This window comes from Monodelphis domestica, chromosome 7 (genome assembly GCF_027887165.1).
Source record: "Monodelphis domestica isolate mMonDom1 chromosome 7, mMonDom1.pri, whole genome shotgun sequence".
NCBI classification, from domain to species: Eukaryota; Metazoa; Chordata; class Mammalia; order Didelphimorphia; family Didelphidae; genus Monodelphis; species Monodelphis domestica.
Genome location: NC_077233.1, coordinates 144,636,604 through 144,656,361, shown reverse-complemented (window position 1 = coordinate 144,656,361; position 19,758 = coordinate 144,636,604). Strand labels below are relative to the sequence as shown.

The following is a 19,758-nucleotide window of genomic DNA, read 5'->3' as shown; positions in this document are numbered from 1 at the left end:
AGCTTGAACAAGTTATTAAAAGACGATTAGAGATACTTTAGTGATGACCTCACTTTTGAATAGATTTACTTGAGTAAAATGGATTTTTGCTAGCTTTCTTTTCTTTCTTTTCTTTTTCTTTCTTTTTTTCTCCACCCCTGACCAAGAGCATTCCCTTCTTATATTTCAAGCTAATATTTCAATCTAGAAATTCAAATCCCATTCTCAAGACATTGTTTTCTGAAATTAGTTGTTTATATCTGAATCTGTCTTTGTCTTTTTAGGTTATTGATTAATGATCCCTTTTGTGTGTGTTGTAGAGTAACTGATTTATGATTCCAATGAGTGCAGGCAGTGAGAATAGTGTAGGTGAATGGTCTGGTAGTGAAAGAATGCTGTAACTAGAGAGGAGCCACATCAGAGAATTCCTGTTTTGTACATGCCCGTTTCCAACAATGTTCTGACATGATTCTTAGAGAAGTAGAAAGTAATTCCCATACTACTTGCTATCTGATAGTGTCTTCTGTTAAATGATTAGTGATAAAAGGATAGTCAACATGAGGGGGAAAATGAAAATTAATTGTCCATTTCTTCTTGTATAATTTTTCTGTCATCCTATCTGTCCTTACTGTTTGCATCGTGTAGTCATGATATTACAGAGATTTTTGAAAGCTGAAAATTGTTGATTTAAGTTTTTTGCCATAGGCACAACCTACCTAAAGTGGTCAATTGGATCCATAAAAAACTGACTTTAGGAGAAATGATGCTAATGAGATATATAGTTCCATAGGAACAGAGATGATTGGAAATAAGTCTAGAGCTAATGGCAATGGAAGAAGGAGTTGGTACCAGAACTGCCTGAGTGAGAGCATAATAGTTTTAGAAGTATAATTATGTTTTATTAATGTTGGTTGGAGCAGTTATGTAGGGTATCCTTGTATTTCATTTGATACAAATATTTAAAAATGAAGTCAAATAAAAATAATTTGTTGTCCCATAAGAGTTTTGTTTTGTCTCTTTAATTTTGTTAAATTTTCAATTAAATTAAAATTTCAAAAAAAATTGCTTTTTTCCTTTCAAGATTACAAAGCAAAAATAAATCAGAAGGAAGTGATGCAGAGCGAGAGGAGCAGAACCAGGAGAACATTGTACACAGAGACTAATACACTGTGGTATAATCGAACGTAATGGACTTCTCCATTAGTGGCGGTGTAATGTCCCTGAACAATTTGCAGGGATCTAGGAGAAAAAAGCACTATTCATAAGCAAAGGATAAACTATGGGAGTAGAAACACCGAGGAAAAGCAACTGCCTGAATACAGCGGTTGAGGGGACATGACAGAGGAGAGACTCTAAATGAACACTCTAATGCAAATATTATCAACATAGCAATGGGTTCAAATCAAGAAAACATGTAATGCCCAGTGGATTTACGCGTCGGCTATGGGGGGTGGGGGGGAGGAAAAGAAAATGATCTATGTCTTTAACGAATAGTGCTTGGAAATGATCAAATAAAATATAAAAAAAATAAATCAGATTTATATAATCAAATTAGAAAAACAACCGAATGAACATGTAGAGTCGATGCTATTAGCATGTGGTTCATAAAATCTGGTTGGGAAACCTTATGGTGAAAGATATCTCAGCTATATGAAGAGATAATAGGGTCTTTTGGAGGATCGTAAAGATACCTTTCCATTATTTATTGCCCTCTGCATTATTTATTGCTTAAGTTATTGTTTATTTAATATTTTAGTGTTCTTTTACCCCCTAATTTCCAGCCTTCTGGTGTCAAATTCAGTAGTTCAAGTTTCAAACTTGATGTCTTAGATTGTATTTATTGATGACTGGACGGACATCTAGTTCTTGTTTTTTCCTCTCTTCCATTCTCTCTCTCCATCTTCCTCTTCCTCCCACCCCATTGTCTCCCTCTTTCTATGCCTAGCTTAAATTCCATAATCAGTAACCATAGGCTTTAAAAAGTTTTCTTTAGCACTTTCGAGCTATCTCACACATTTTAACATTTATCTTATATATAATAAGCTGTGTTTTTTGAAAAATAATTTAGGTCTTGAGAGGAAATATCATTTCCTTCATTATTCTGTGTGATCTGCTCCACAATTACTGGTTAATTACCTTGCATATATGTTAAGTGTGTAAATATTTTGTATGCTGGCTCCCCCATTAGAATGTTAATTTTTTTGAAGTCAGAGACTATATGTGTTTTGGCTTTCTTTGTATTTTTAGCTTTTAGCACAATACCTGGTACTAGGAAGTGTTTAATAAAATTTTTTTAGCAGACTTTTTTTTTTTGTCTAGATCCTTACCTTCTATCTTAGAATTGATACTAAGTATTGATTCCATGGTAGAAGGGCAGTAAGGGCTAGGCAGTTGGGGTTAATTGACTTGTCCAGGGTCACACAGCTAGGTTAACATTTGAACCCAGGACCTCCCACCTACTGGCCTGGCTTTCTATCTCCTGAGCTATCTAACTGTCCCTTGTTTACTGAGTATTGGGAATATAAGAAGGCATTCAAAATACTTGCTGAATATGTAGAAATGTATATAAGGAATTCAATGAGTTATTTTCCTTTCAACCCTCCCCCCAAGCATTTCTCCTGTATTTCTTGACCTTATTTTCTTAAAAATAGTTTTATTTATTTTATATCAATTAATTTCTTAATAGATCTGTCCCTTTTCCTCCTCCCACAAAAATAGCCTTTGTAGCAAAGAGTAAAAAAAGAAAGAGGAAAAAATAGTTTAGCAAAACTAACATTCTAATGAAATCTGGTAGTATATACATTGTTCCACCTTTCTAGTTCCCCAACTTCTGCAAAAATAAAAAGGAGGAAAATGAAACATGAATTTTCTTCAAAATAAAGCTTTCTTCTTTGACTTTCACATAAATATGATGGAACATATATTTGGAGTTATGAGATTTTTAATCCAACTTGCACATTTTATAGAGTAAACAACAGGGGCCCAGAGAGGTGAAGTAGTTTCTCTGAGGCTATACAACCCCCTGGCACCTCCCATCAAGGGTGTGGGCCTGCCTGCTGATTCTACCACTGCCACTCCAGGACCATAGCAGTGGGACAGTTTGTGCACCTGATGTTTTATGTGAGGGTCTGAGCTTTAGAGAGATGTGAAAGTTTCAATGAGATGACAAAATGTATAACTGTGGGATGATGCTTTCATATAAAGATTTCTAGAAAAGGGCAAGGCCCAAGGGTGCCACTCAGGAGAAAAAGACATGTTTCAAGGTTCTACAATCAGCTAGCCAGATAAACCTGAGAAGCATTTTGGACTGTCTTACAGTTCTATCATTTTCCATTTATTCCACATGAGAAGTAGGGTGCTATAGTAGAACACTGGATTTAAAGTCAGAAGACCATAAGTCCTGTGGAGAATTTATTGAAAGGCATATATATATATATATATATATATATATATATATATATATATATATATCACATCAGTATGAAAGCATGAGAAGTTATGCTCTGCTGGTGAAGAGATCTGTAAGGATAATTTTATGGTTGTGACCTAATCTAAATTAATTTTGCTCACCAGGGAATATCCCAAATAAAATACCCAAGTCAGCTTGGAAAATTTATGGTGGTTTAATTAATATAGAGGGAAGAGATTAAGGAGAAGGGAGAGGGAAAGAGTGTAGGATTTCTCCCGCCTGGCCTGTGCCAAGGGGAGATCAAACTCCTCTGCCATGAGGTCTCTGAAGGAGATTAGTGGCTTTCTAAGAGGATAGTGTTTGGAAGGTAAATGAGAAAGAATCAGCCTAAACTCCAATAGAGCTAGTAAAGATGCCTCACCTGAACTAGGCTACTCAGCTTCCTCCAGTATGGTATCAAGGAAAACTCACTGCTAAACCTGGACAATAGCAGCTGCCAACCAAGATGCCAAAACGCTCAGCACGCTCCGCCAGTCACCTCTCCGCTGCCAAAGAGGTCGGAGAGAGGAAGTGACGCAAAATATATAGATGGTTTTTACATCACTTTCCTGTATCTTACATGTACCAATGGTAGCTTAAGCTTGACTTAGGACAGCCCAGGGGTCTGTCAGTTGTTTCTGATTTGTCATTTGTTAGCACATGTCTGTCATAGGCCATCCTCCTAACTATTTAATCCATGGGTGTAGACATTCCTGATTTTGTTAGACTAAGTAGGGTAATCTAAAGTTCACAGATCAATCCTACTATTATGATTAAAATTCTCTGGAGACTGTATATTAATTTATAATTATTTATTAGTAACGGTGAGAAAAAGAGAAAATCACATGTTCACATTGCTATATCTAATTAATCTGAGTTTGCCACACATCTCTGTTCACCAACCCAAAGTGGTTGCACCAGCAAGAATCTCCAGCCCAAGAGCCAAGTGCCCCAAAAGAAAGCCTTGCTTCTTCAGGTTCCTTTCTTATCAAGCCATTGAGATGACTCCTTTTGGTTCTCTCTGGTCCAACAGCCTTAATCTCAGCCTGGTTTAAAGCCCCATCTTCCAGATGCCAGGAGTTACAGGAGACTAAAGTTAGCCTCTTGAGGGGCAGGGAGCCTGAGGTGCCCAGGCAAAGAGTGGGACTGATATGGACCAAAATGGGTTTTTCAAATGGAATAAAGAGGTATAATTTATATTAAATTCATACAATACTGATGAGAAACTAGATCTACTTTAATCATTATTTGAGTTTACCTGACAGGTAAACTCTGCCAGCCTCAAGTCCTTCCCTACTCCAGTCCATCTGCTATTCAGCCACTAACATGATTTTCCTAAAACACAGGCTTGATTGTCAACCCTGCCCCCTGCACCTCCCTCTCCCTCCACCTCAGTAAACTCCATTGGCTCCCTATCCCTTCTAGGATCAAACACAAAATCCTTTGGTATTCAAAGCTTTTTCATAACAGACTTTTCCCAACCTTCTAGTCTTCTTATACACTGCTCCAAAATGATGGTGTTAATGCTTATTGGGTCTGGTCCAAAGAATTGATTTATGAGTCTCACTGATGCTTCCAAGGAAACAAGTTTTAGTATAAAGGAATATAGTAATGGAGTAGCTACTATATATAGTAAGTAAGGTAAGGAGGTATGGTAAGTAAAGGTAGTGAGAGAGTAAAGAGTGTGAAGTGAGAGTGTTGTATAGGTTTCCCCAACTTCCTTTAAGTCACAATTAAAATCCTTCTACAGAAAACATTTCCCTATCACTCTTAATTCCAGCGCTTTCTCTCTGTTAATTATTTCTTTATTATCCTCTGCTTGGCTTGTTTGTACATATTTATTTTCTTCTTGTCTTCCCCATTTGATTGTGAGCTCTTTGAGGGCAGGGACTTTTTTTTTTAATCTCTTTGTATCCCTAGCCCCTAGCAAAGTACCTGGCACATAATAAACACTTAATAAATGTTTGTTGACTGTGACTGATTAACTAACCATATTTAACTACTCTCATGAGATCCTCACCTAATTTTACCTGTTATATTACTTCCTTAGTAGCCAGTGGCTATATTTAAAAGAGTCTGGGGATTTGGTATAGTGGTGGAAGAATGCAACAATTGGAGAAGTCAGGCAGAAAACTGCAATTCTATTGTATTTTTCTATTTTAAATAGCTATTCTTAACTGAGACCCAGAGAAGCAGAAAATAGTCATACTTATTGTTATCTTTTCATTTCTCTTACTAAATGAATTAGTGACACATAGGTAACCATCTCCTAGGGGAGAAAAAAATAATAAATGAAAATGTAATCTGTTTGCTGCTATATCATTTTCTTCATGTCCTAGGTGTACTGACTTTTTCTTTCTTTCCTTTTTTTTTTTTAAATAACCCTTACCTTCCATTTTAGAATCAATACTGAATATTGGTTCAAGGCAGAAGAATGATAAGGGCTAGGCAGTGGGGATTATGGGACTTGCCCAGGGTCACACAGTTAAGAAATGTCTGAGGCCAGATTTGAACCCAGGACCTCCCATCTCTAGGCCTGGCTCTCAATCCACTTAGCCACCCACCTTCCCCCTGTACTGTGTTTTGATGCATTGCTATTTATGATACTGACATGGATCAAAATTTATAAGTTATTGATTTTAGACTACCCTCATCTAATGACACTAGATGAAATAATATAAGAGTAATTTAGTTCTTCAGGAATAAAGTCTAGTCAGAAAGAATGTTTTTGCTTGGAGGCTTTCTGATCTGACCATCAGAGTTTTGAACCAAAATGGAAGGTTGGGACAAAATTTCCAAAGCAAAGCCACAGAAACAATACTAGATAAATTTATGGAGACATAGGAGGAATAACAGTAGAGGTCTCCAGTGATTCTCCAGGAGATCATGACTAACAGAAGAACAGAAATATTATTCATGATCTATATATATCTCTATATACATTCCAATATACCATGTGAGGGTGATGAACAAAGTGACTTGGAGATTTCAGTGTTAGCCAGAAAACATTTAAATATTTCCAATGTACCTGTGATAAGCACAGGAGATACAAAGAAAAACAAAAATGGTACCTTTTCTTAAGGAAGTCATATTTTAATGGAAGAGCCAATGTGTAAATAATTAGACCTGTAGAAGATTTGTTATAGAATGGGTGATAAGCAGTCTCAAAAGGGAAGACAGTAGCAACTGGGAAGCCAAAGAAAAGCCTCTTGCAGAATGGGGATTTGAGTTTTGTCTGGAAGAAAAGTAAGAGCAGTCCAGAATGAGAATTACGCTATTTAAGGCATAGAGATGGGATGTGGAAAATTGTATGCAAGGATCAGAAAGTAGGCCAGGGTAGCTGTAGGACAGAGTTTATGGAAGGAAGTAAGGTAATGGTTACAGAAATACAGAGAATGAAATGTTTTAAATAGATGTTGAGAGCAGAAATAATAGGATATGGCAATGGATTGGTTATGTAGGATGAGCAAGAGTGACAAGGTGAGAATGACACAATACTGAAGTTATAAATCTTGGTGATTAGGAACATGGCAGTATTCTCACTAGTTTGGGGGGAAATAGAAGTTCTCTTTTGGCTATGTAGCATTTGAGATGCTTATAGAACATCTAGTATGTGATGTTTAAAAAGGACTAAAATATTTAAAATATGGAACTTTACTAATGACCAGAGAGTAATGTTGGATTTTCAATCTGAGGATCATCTGCATAAAGATAATAATTTAACCCATGGGAGCTGATGAGATTGTCAAATGAGATAGTATAGAGAGAGAAGAGACAGTACCTTAGAGATCAGTATCTGAGAGTTGGTGGAATTTGATACATGACTAGAATGTGATAGTATCAAGGTTTATACTTCAATGGGTTTATGATCTACAGTACTGCAGATACTTATAGATACTTATCTACACCTTCTCTTTGTCTTCCCATCAGTCCTCCCTAGAGATAGACTCAGCACACTAGAGGCATTTTAACATTATGTGAATACTGATGCATTACCTGGACTCTGTTTCTGTTGCCCCTCACTTTTGCTTCTTGGTTTGTCTCTATGCCCTATTCAAAAGAAATAGATTAGAAAGTATATGGTTGAGGATAAAAGAAGGGAGAAAAAAAGATAACATGGTGGGAAATATGTAAAATCTACATTATACATTCTAGACTAGAAGGAAGGAAGGAATAATTAGTCTTCTATAAATCACAAAACTATCCTAAAAGCGGTTGTGATTCAGAACTTTAGACTACCTTGAAATATGCTAGAGGTCTCTTTCTGCTATTATCAGAGCATCTGGTAAAAATTTTTTTAAATCCTTATCTTCTGTCTTAGGATCAATATAAATTATTGATCCCAAGGCAGAAAAGCAGTAAGAGCTAAGCAATTGGGGTTAAGTGACTTGCATAGGATCACTAAAAAACTATTTGAGGTCACATTTGAACCCAGGTCTTCCCATATCCAGGCCTGGCTCTCTATTCACTGAGCTCCCTAGCTGCTCCATATGTGGTAAATTCTTGACATACTCTGCTGATAATTTCCTCTTTCAGAAGGTAGAGAACTAATAAAGAAAAACTAGTTGATTAAGGAAACCTTGAATAAAGTGTCCATGCCATCTTGGATTTTGTAATTTATCAGTTATTCTTGCTTATAAATCTACATATTTTGTCTTTTTGGGGCATATCATATTCCATAGCCAATCTCCATTCTTTTAGAGTAGAACCTACAGGCCTTGTAAAAAACCCTTGGTACTTGATCTGCATTTTTTCTGGATGCCTACAGTACTTTTCTTTGACTTGGAATCTCTGGATTTCGTCTCTGAGACTTTTCCTTTTGGGATGTTTTTCAGGAGTTGATCAATAGTTCTCTCTCTCTCTCTCTCTCTCTCTCTCTCTCTCTCTCTCTCTCTCCCCCCCCCTCTTTCTCTCCCCCTCTCTTCTTCTCTCTCTCCCCCTCTCTCCCTCTCTCTCTCACCTTCCATCTTGGAATAAATCCTGGGTATTGGTTTCAAGGAAGAAGAGTGGTAAGGGCTAGGCAGTGAGGGATAAGTGACTTGCCCAGGGTCACACAGCTAGGAAGTATCTGAGTTCAGATTTGAACCCAGGACTTCCTGTCTCTGGGCCTAGATCTCAATCCACTGAGCCACCTAGCTGTCCCCAGTAAGTTTCTTTCTATCTTCTCTTTGCTCTCTGGTTCTATTAGATCTAGACAGTTTTAATTTATGATTTTTTGAGAGTTTCAAAGCTTTAAAAAATAATTTTCAAGGAGTTCAGTGCTTCTTAAATCATCCCTCCTTAACTTATTTCCCAAGTCAGTTGTTTTTATTCGGGTATCTTACATTTTCTTATATTTTTCCCAATATTTTTGTCTTGTTTTAATATTTCTGTCTCAAAGAATCATATATTTTAATTTGGTGTATTCTTATTTTATAAAAATTTATTTCTTCCATAGTTTTTACCATTTTCTCTTCTAAGCTACTTATTCTTTTTCTACTTCTTTTGTTTAAGATTTTTTATTTTTTTATCCCTTGCGTCATTTCTTTTAGTGTAGTCCTGTGGAAAACTTATTTTTGCCTTTGAGTTTCTGCTTGCAAGTGTTATAGTTAGATTTGCAACCGTTTTTTAACTATTGGTCAAGTCAATATGGTTTTTGATTTGCTCATTTCTTTAACTTTATTCCCAGTCTTTGCACCAGTGACAGACTTTGTCACTGTTGTACTTCTGTGTAGAGTGGTTGACTTGCTTGATTTTGCCTCTCAGATCCCATCTTATGGGATTTGACCCCTTTGGATCTTCGAGTTTCTGAATGCTAGATCTTCAGAACCCTCTTTGCTTTCTCAGGAAAGAATTTTAAGGATTTTTGAGCTTCTGGGCTTGGGCTGTCAGGGTCTGAGTCTATACTATGCTGATTGTTTACTTGGGCTTTTGGGGTCCCTACCCTGGAACTTTCTCAGGGGATCTTTCCTTTTCTCCTATACCTGGCCTTTTCTTGTCTCATTGGGTCTCCCTTTGTTTGAGAGACTCTCCTATTGTCTCAGGATATCTTTGTGCAGTTTTGTGTAGTTCTAAGGTGGAAGAAATCCCTGACATTTCTCATTGATTTCTTTATTATTACTTGATTTGATGTGAACTTCATAGTTTTTACCTTAAGTAGGTATGTGGGAGCTACCCACACAGCCTGCATCCTGGTTAGACAGCCATCTTGGTTAAAAGTCCTTCTTGTCACCCTTGGGGCTGTACCCAAACCAACTCTGTCTACTCCTTTTTGTACTCTTTCCAGGGAGCACCTATAAGCCATTCATCTCTTTAACTATAACTGCTTTGTTTTATGATTTAATTTATAGTAAAATTGTGCATATGGTTATGATTTAGTTCTTCTTGTAAAATATCAAACTTGTTAGTTGTTGGACAAAGATTTCACATTTAGAGCACCAACAGTTAAATGTTCATAGTCTAAAAGCTTTCGCTTTTAGTATTTCTCTCCTTTCCTAAAAATCTGAACCATTACTATGTAAGCAGAAGATGACTCTAAAGGACCATGAGCCATTTTGTATTTTTACCTGTTTCAAGGTTGCCATGCCCAAAGAATTCCTAACTAAGAGGCCAACCTGTGGGTGGTGTGTCTCTCTCTGGGAGACTGTCCCCCAGACAACAGTTTTTGTTGATAATCTCATCCAAGCCTTTGCATTTTGTGGCAGTTTGCCACATCCTATCTTTATATCTTCAGTTTTTATCACAGTGGTGTTTGTACGTAGTAGATACTTAGATGTTTGTTGAATTGAAATAAAACTTTGTGGTCTATTTATAAGGCCTTCAATAGCCAGAGGTCATTCATGTGCTTTAATGAGATATTTGAGTAGGAACTACAAGTGCCACACCAAAAGACTAACTCTAAAACTAACTTTTAACTCTAACAACTAAAAGCTATATTCTTTTCTCTATAGATCCTGAGAGCCAGTTATATGACATTGGATATGTCCAAGAAGATTCTCCTGCCTGCCCCGATGAGTTTGATGACTTTGTTACTTACGAGGCAAGTATTGTGAAAAAATCAAGAGCCTGTTGGAGGAGACAAATCTTAGTCCATGGTGTCTGGCACATAATGAGCCCTTTAAAGTGGTTATTGAATTGAGTTTAATGTTAAATGAGACCTCCACAATTCAGTTAATGAAACAGACCAAACTGCAAAGAGTGTTTTAATTTATTTTTGTTTTTAAATTTGATTTGACAAAATAATTTGATTCTAAATTTGAATGTAAATTGTTTTGGTATCTTGTATAGAGAAACTTTTTATTACTGGGGTGATAGGTATATTTTTTGAAATTGCAAAAATTTTTTTTTGACTTTCACCAGAAGTGACTTTGTGTCATTCATCAGAAGTTAATCATGTGCAAGGTCCTATAATAGGTCCTTGGAGAGGCATAAGGATCCTTGCCTTTCAAGGAGAGACTATAGTATAGTGTCTGAATTGCTGGACTTAGAGTCAGGAAGGCCTTTATTCAAATCTCATCTCTTGTCACTAGCTAAGGGGACATAGACAATTAAATCATAGAACTGGACAAGTAGATCCACCAACGCCAAGATAGAGTTTTGAGAAACACTCTCATTTAGGTAATGGTATATGGATAATGACTCAGCAAAGGATACTAAGGAGTGGACAGATAGGAAGAAGGAGAACCAGGACAGAGTAGTGTCATAAAATGTCAAAGAAGAGAAAATGTCCAATAGGAGAGGGTAGTCAACAGTGTCAAATTCAAGCAGGCTGGTCAGGTAGTTTGAAGACTGAGAAAAAGCTGATGAGATTTGGCAATTCAAGGATCACTGATAACCACGCCATTTAATTTCACTAAATTTGAAAAATACCTCAAGAAGCCATTGATGAGAATTAAATTAAATGGTATATATAAATTATTTTTCAAGTTTTAAAGTACTGTATAAAATCTAATTACAGACTGGTATTGGGAGACGATACATGTATATATGGCTGAATATAATATAGATTTGAATTTTAGTGCTGGACACTACTCATTTAAAAAGGATTATTGATTGACAGCATCAGAGGAATACAAAGTACTATGTATCAAATGAGTGCAAAATTGATTTTGGTGTTGTCAGTCTAACTGAAGCCTGACACTTTTGAAAATATATGTAATAAGGTCTCCTTTAACTTCCTAATATTCACATTTACCTGAAGAAGAGGGTCTAAGATCTAGCTTTTATAAATCCAAGCTTTCAGAAGTCTATTGACAAACTGAAGAACAGAGCAGAATGTTATATTCTGTGATGTCAGAATCCTCTTTCTATTAGGTTACCAGAAACAGGCAGCCCGGAGAACTGTGAGTTTTCATTTTATCAAAAATTTCTTTTAAACAAAAATTTCACCCATGTTAGGAAGATTGACTGACTATGCTTTTTAACTTTGCCTTCTCTTTCTCCTTCCAAATGTAACCAAAGCTATTGTTATAGTGACTTGTTTGTCACCCATAATTGTAGCCTTTTTGTTCTCTAGTGTTGAATTTTATAGCCTCAAAGCATAGTTGCTGGAGATAAGTTATTAGAATTATCCTTTTACCAAACTCTTTCCTGATTCCATAGAATAAGAATAGATAAAAAGAGAATTAATATGTGGCTAGATGTAAATTATTAAATTTTTTTTTGCTTCTATGGGTCTTTAACTTTTTTTTAACTGATTTGCTATTTTTATTTTTCTTCAATTACATATAAAAACAATTTTTAACATTCTTTTTAAAAATGTTAATTCTCAAATTCTCTCTATCTCTCCTCTGCTTCCCACTCTCTGAGATGGCAAATAGTCTGATATTGATTTCACATGTTTAATAATGCAAATCATTTTTCCATACAAGTCCTTTTGTAGAAGAAAATTTGAACCGAAAAAATGAAGGCAGTGAAATATAGTATGCTTTGATCTAGATTCAGCCTCCATCAGTGCTTTCTTTGGTGATATATAGCATTTTTCATCATAAGTCCTTTGAAATTGTCTTGGATCATTATATTGCTGAGAATGGCTGTCATTCAGTTATTCATCATACATTATTGCCGTATACAGTGTTTTCCTGGTTCTGCTCACTTCACTCTATATCAGTTCATTTAAGTCCAGGTTTTTCTGACTCAGCTTGCTCATCATTTTTTATAGCACAATAGTAATTTCTTTACAACCATATATGATAACTTACTTAGCCATTCTCTGATTGGTGGGTGTCCCCTCACTTTCTAATTCTTTGCCACTACAAAAAGAACTATTTAAAATATTTTATGTACATATAGGTCCTTTTCCTTTATGTTTTTTACCTCTTTGGAATACAGACCCAATAATGGTGTTGCTGGGTCACAGGGTATGACTCTTTTATAGTCCTTTGTGCATAGATCTAACTTGTTCCCCAGAATGGTTGAATCAGTTCACAACTCCCTAAACAGTGCATTAATGTTTAAATTTTCCCACATGCCCTCCAAGTTTTGTCATTTTCCTTTTCTGTCATAATAACAAATTTGATTGGTATGGGGTGGTACCTTGTTGTTTAATTTGCATTAATAGTGATTTAGAATTTTTTTCCACATGAAACTTGGAGAATTTTTTTTTACCATTATGATTACTGTGTATTACTCTCTATTCTATTCCTCGTTTTTCCTTTTCTCTCCCCTTTCATTCTGGCCATCCTCAAAAGTCTTTTAACTTCTGACCCCCATATCCCCCAATTTTCCCTCTTTTCTATCAGCCCCCACTTTTCCTATTTCCTTTCCTTCCTATTTTTCTGTAGGGTAAGATAGATTTATGTACCCATTTGATTGTATATATTCTTCTTTCTTTGAGCCAATTCCAGTGAGAGTAAGGTTCATATGCTCCCCCACCTCCCCGATCTTCCCTCTAACCCCATTCTTTTTCTTCCTTTCTCCTTTTAATGCATTCCTTTTTCTTACTCCTTAATTTTTTAGATATCCCATAATATTCAGCTCTCTTTATATACTCCTTTTAACTACCCTAATAATGATTAAGTTCCTAAGAATTACTAGAATAATTTCCCAGTGTAAGAATGTAAATAGCTTAACTTTATTGAATGATTTCTCTTTCCTGTTTACCTTCTTATGTTTCTCCTGAGCCTTGTATTTGAGAGTCAAATTTCCCATCCAGCTCAGGTTTTTTTCATCAGGAATGTACAAAAGTCTTCTGTTTCATTGAATGCTCATTTTCCCCTTGAATGATTTTTGGTTGCATTCCTAGCTCCTTTACCCTTTGCAATGACATATTCCAGCCCTCTGATTCTTTAACGTAGAAGCCGCTAAATCTGTCATCCTGATTATGCTTCATGATATTTCAATTGTTTCTTTTTGGCTGCTTATAATATTTTCTTCTTGATCTGGGAGTTCTGGAATTTGGCTATGATGTTTCTAGGAGTTTGCATTTTGAGATCTTTTTCAGTAGATGTTCAAATTCTAATTTGCCCACTAGTTCTAGAATACCAGGGCAATTTTACTTGATAATTTCTTGAAAGATGATATCTAAGCTCTTTTTTTTTTATCATGGCTTTAAGGTAGTCTGAAAATTATTAGATTATCACTCCTGGATCTATATTTCAAATCCCCCCCTCTATTTTTTCACTCTTTTGACTTTGTTTCTTGATGTCTCATAAAGTTATTAGCTTACACTTGCCCAATTCTAATTTTTAAGAAATTATTTTCTTCAGTGAGCTTTTGTATCACCTTTTCCATTTGCCTAATTCAGTGAATTTTTGTACCTCTTTTTCCATATGGCCAATTCTTCCTTTTAAGAAGTTTTTCTCTGTCGTGGATTTTTGTATCTTACTAATTGACCTATTCTATTTTTAAGGAATTATTTTCTTCAGTCGTTTTCTATGTCTCCTTTACCAAGACATTGACACTTTATGATTTTCTTGCATCACTCATTTCTTTTCCTAATTTTTCTTCTACCTTATTTTATTTTTTTAAATCCTTTTTTGAGTTCCTCTCTTAATTCTTTTTGGTCTCAAAGCCAATTCACATTTTTCTTTGAGGCTTTGGATGTGGCAGTTTTGGCCTTGTTGTCTTCTGCAGAGTTTTTGTTTTTCTCTTCCTGTCACCATAATAATTATCTGTGGTGATTTTCTTTTCTTCTTCTTTGTTCATTTTCTTTTTCTTGATGTCTAACTTTAAAACTCTGTTAAAGTTGCTCTCTGTTTCTGTGGTAGCGGGGGTACTGTCCCAAGCTTCAGATTTTTTGTATGGTTGATTTAAGAACTATTTCTGGGTATCTGTAAGTTTTCAATTGTAAAGAGAGGTGTGTTTCCTACTCTCTTGACTTGTATTCTGTTCTGTGAATGACCATAAGCACTCTTTTCTTCCTTGAAATTTTTACCAGGTCCCAGTTCTCCTGCAGCCACAAACATATGTGTGCTAGTCCTCCTTCTCACCCTGTGATGTGACCCTTAGGACTGTTACCTGGACCTACCTATGAGCAATACAACAGAGTCCTGCACCCAATGCTAGCAAAGGGACCCCAGTAATCTCCTTCTGACTAGTTGTCTCATCCCCTTTTCATCTGTGAACTGAGAGCTCCAAAAACCATTGCTGCTGATTCAGCTACTTCCTGACATTCTGGTCTGTGCTCTATTCCTATGACAGTGGGATATACATTTCCTGCCAACATCCCAAGTTGTCTTCAGATGAAAAAATTGTTTTGCCCAATCTTTTTGTGAGTTCTGGTGCTCCAGAATTAATTTTGAGGTATCATTTTAATGTTGTTTGAAGGGGGATTAGGGAGAGATCAGGCCATCCCAGCCTTTTCTTGACTATCTTGTCTCTCCACTCCCATAAAGATTTTTTTTAGTCTTTATTTAAAAAAAATTTATTTATTTAATGAATTAATTTAGAATATTTTTCCATGGTTACATGATTCATGTTCTTTCCTTCCCCTCCTCCCTGTCCCTTCCCAGAGTCAATAAGCAATTCCACTGGGTTTTACATGTATCACCATAAAGAATTTTAAAATGTTTTTTGAGAAAGACTTTGAACTGTGCTTCAGACATTTTGGAGATTCTTTAAGTATTTTTTTTAAAGTCCATATCTTCTGTCTTAGAATCAGTGCTAAGTATTGGTTCCAAGATAGAAGAGCAATAAGGGCTAGGCAATTGAAGTTAAGTGACTTGCCCAGGTTCACACAGCTAGGAAGTGTCTGAAGCCAGATATTTTCTCCTCAGGCCTGGCTCTATCCACTGAGCTACCTACCTTCCCCTATCCTTTAAGTTTTAAAGGCAACCTTCTGATGTGGAAAAAGTATTGGAATTGCATTCTGGCCTTGGTCCTAGTTAAGAGACTGCCCTTTATTGGTTTTATGACCTGAGCAAATTACTTAATCTTAACTGGATTTTAGTGAACCTGAATATTTTAGTGAATTTAGTGAATATCACTCACATTCTCACTGCTAAGAAGCCAAGAGCATAAGCTATTGAGAAGAGATCTACTGGCATTAATAGAGGGGGTTTTCTCATCTAGGAGTTCCCTATAATGATTCAATTACCAATATAACTCCTTTCTCTATTCTCATGCTGCTTTAAATTACAGAGTGCTTTACATACATCATCCCATTTGATCCTGTTGTCATCCTTGTAAAGTAGTTAGTACAAGTATTATTATCTCCATTTACAAATGTAGAAAATGGGACTCAGAAAGGTATGAATGAAATCTTTAAAAAATTAGAGTTAATAGATATATGGAGAAAAATAAATAGGGACAAAAAGGAATACACCTTCTTTTCGGTAGCACATGGTACATTCACAAAGATTGACCATGTACTAGGTCATAAAAACATGGCAAACAAATGCAGAAAAGCAGAAATAATAAATGCAACCTTTTCAGATCATAATGCTATAAAAATAATAATCAGTAAGGGTACACAGAGAACCAAATAAAAAATTAATTGGAAATTAAATAATATGATTCTCCAAAATCGGTTAGTTAGAGAACAAATCATAGAAACAATTTCATTGAATAAAATGACAATGATGAGACATCCTTTCAAAATCTATGGGATTCAGCCAAAGCAGGGGAAAATTTATATCCTTGAGTTCATATATTAACAACAGAGGTCAATAAATTGGACATGCAAATCAAAAAACTTGAAAGCTAACAAATCAACCCCCCCCCAGAAGAAAACTAAATTAGAGATCCTAAAAATTAAGGGAGAAATGAATAAAATAAAAAATAAAAGAACTATTGAACTAATAAATGAGACTAGAAGCTGGTATTTTGAAAACAAACAAGCAAACAAAATAGACAAAGTACAGGTCAATCTAATAAAAAACAAGGAAAGAAGAAAATCAAATTATCAGTATCATAGATGAAAAAGGAGACCTCACCTCTAATGAAGAGGAAATTAAGGCAATCATTAAAAACTATTTTGCCCAATTATATGGCAATAAATATGCTAATCTAGGCTATATGAATGAATATTTTCAAAAATATCAATTGCCTAGATTAACAGGAGAAGAAATAGAATTCTTAAATAGTCCTATATCAGAAAAAGAAATTGAACAGACCATTAAAGAACTCCCTAAGAAAAAAACCCCAGGGCCTGATGGATTCACAAGTGAATTCTACCAAACATTCAAAGAACAGCCAATCCCAATACTGTACAAACTATTTGAAATAATAAGCAAAGAGGGAGTTCTACCAAATTCCTTTTATGACACAAACATGGTACTGATTCCAAAGCCAGGCAGGTAAAAAACGGAGAAAGAAAACTATAGACCAATCTCCTTAATGAACATAGATGCAAAAATCTTAAATAGGATACTAGCAAAAAGACTCCAGCAAGTCATCACAAGGGTTATTCACTATGATCAAGTGGGGTTTATACCAGGAATGCAAGGATGGTTCAATATTAGGGAAACCATCCACATAATTGACCATATCAACAAGCAAACCAATAAAAATTACATGATTATCTTAATAGATGCTGAAAAAGCCTTTGACAAAATACAACACTCATTCCTATTAAAAACACTAGAAAGCATAGGAATAGAAGGGTCGTTCCTAAAAATAATAAACAGTATATATCTAAAACCATCAGCTAATATCATCTGCAATGGGGATAAACTAGATGCATTCCCAATAAGATCAGGAGTGAAACAAGGATGCCCATTATCACCTCTATTATTTGACATTGTATTAGAAACACTAGCAGTAGCAATTAGAGAAGAAAAAGAAATTGAAGGCATCAAAATAGGCAAGGAGGAGACCAAATTATCGCTCTTTGCAGATGACATGATGGTCTACTTAAAGAATCCTAGAAATTCAACCAAAAAGCTAATTGAAATAATCAACAACTTTAGCAAAGTAGCAGGATACAAAATAAACCCACATAAGTCATCAGCATTTCTATATAATTCCAACACAGCTCAGCAGCAAGAACTAGAAAGAGAAATCCCATTCAAAATTACCTTAGACAAAATAAAATACTTAGGAATCTATCTCCCGAGACAAACACAGGAACTATATGAACACAACTACAAAACACTTTCCACACAACTAAAACTAGACTTGAACAATTGGAAGAACATTAACTGCTCATGGGTAGGACAAGCCAATATAATAAAAATGACCATCCTACCCAAACTCATCTATCTATTTAGTGCCATACCCATGGAACTTCCAAAAATTTTTTTTACTGATTTAGAAAAAACCATAACAAAGTTCATTTGGAAGAACAAAAGATCAAGGATATACAGGGAAATAATGAAAAAAAGTACAAAGGAAGGGGGCCTTGCAGTCCCAGATCTCAAACTATACTATCAAGCAATGGTCATCAAAACAATTTGGTACTGGCTAAGAGACAGAAAGGAGGATCAGTGGAATAGACTGGGGTCAAGCGACCTCAGCAAGACAGTATATGACAAACCCAAAGATCCCAGCTTTTGGGACAAAAATCCCCTATTTCATAAAAACTGCTGGGAAAATTGGAGGACAGTGTGGGAAAGATTAGGTTTAGATCAACACCTCACACCCTACACCAAGATAAATTCAAATGGGTGAATGACTTGAACATAAAGAAGGAAACTACAAGAAAATTAGGCGAACACAGAATAGCATACATGTCAGACCTTTGGGAAGGGAAAGACTTCAAAACCAAGCAAGAATTAGAAAGAGTTACAAAATGCAAAATAAATAATCTGGAATACATCAAATTAAAAAGTTTTTGTACAAACAAAACCAATGTAACCAAAATCAGAAGGGTAGCAACAAATTGAGAAACAATCTTCATAAAAACCCCTGACAAAGGTTTAATTACTCAAATTTACAAAGAACTAAATCGATTGTACAAAAAATCAAGCCATTCTCCAATTGATAAATGGGCAAGGAACATACAGTTCTCAGCTAAAGAAATCAAAACCATTAATAAGCACATGAAAAAGTGCTCTACATCCCTTGTAATCAGAGAGATGCAAATCAAAACAACTCTGAGGTACCACCTCACACCTAGCAGATTGGCTAACATGACAGCTATGGAAAGTAATGAATGCTGGAGGGGATGTGGCAAAGTGGGGACACTAATTCATTGCTGGTGGAGTTGTGAATTGATCCAGCCATTCTGGAGGGCAATTTGGAACTATGCCCAAAGGGTGATAAAAGACTTTCTGCCCTTTGATCCAGCTATAGCACTGCTGGGTTTGTACCCCAAAGAGATAATAAGGAAAAAGATTTGTACAAGAATATTCATAGCTGCACTCTTTGTGGTGGCCAAAAATTGGAAAACGAGGGGATGCCCATCAATTGGGGAATGGCTGAAGAAATTGTGGTATATGTTGGTGATGGAATTCTATTGTGCTAAAAGGAATAATAAAGTAGAGGAATTCCATGGAGACTGGAACAACCTCCAGGAAGTGATGCAGAGCGAAAGGAGCAGAACCAGGAAAACATTGTACACAGAGACTGATACATTGTGGTACAATCGAAGGTGATGGACTTCTCCATTAGTGGCAATGCAATGTCCCTGAACAATCTGCAGGGATCTAAAAAATACTATCCACAAGCAGAGGATAAACTGTGGGAGTAAAAACACCGATGAAAAGCAACTGCTTGACTACAGGGGTTGAGGGGATATGACTGAGGAGAGACTCTAAATGAACACCGTAATGCAAATACCAACAACAGGGAAATGGGTTCAAGTCAAGAACACATGTGATAACCAGTGGAATCGTGCGTCGGCTATGGGAGAGGGAAAGGTGGTGGGAGAGGGGGAGGGGAGGAAAAGAAAATGATCTTTGTTTCCAGTGAATACTGTTTGGAAATGACCAAATAAAATAATGTTTAAAATTAAAAAACAAAGACAAAGACAA

At 35.8% G+C, this 19,758-nt stretch overlaps 1 protein-coding gene across 2 annotated transcripts in view; it reads left to right on the top strand.

The window, feature by feature from the left end:
- Positions 1-19,758, top strand: part of RAB11FIP3 (RAB11 family interacting protein 3) — a 192,186-nt gene that overhangs the window by 82,608 nt on the left and 89,820 nt on the right. For both annotated transcript variants that reach the window (XM_001372719.5, XM_007499196.3), the window contains exon 3: positions 10,357-10,445. In XM_001372719.5, coding sequence (XP_001372756.3) covers positions 10,357-10,445 — 89 coding nt within the window. The remainder of the gene's footprint in view (positions 1-10,356; positions 10,446-19,758) is intronic.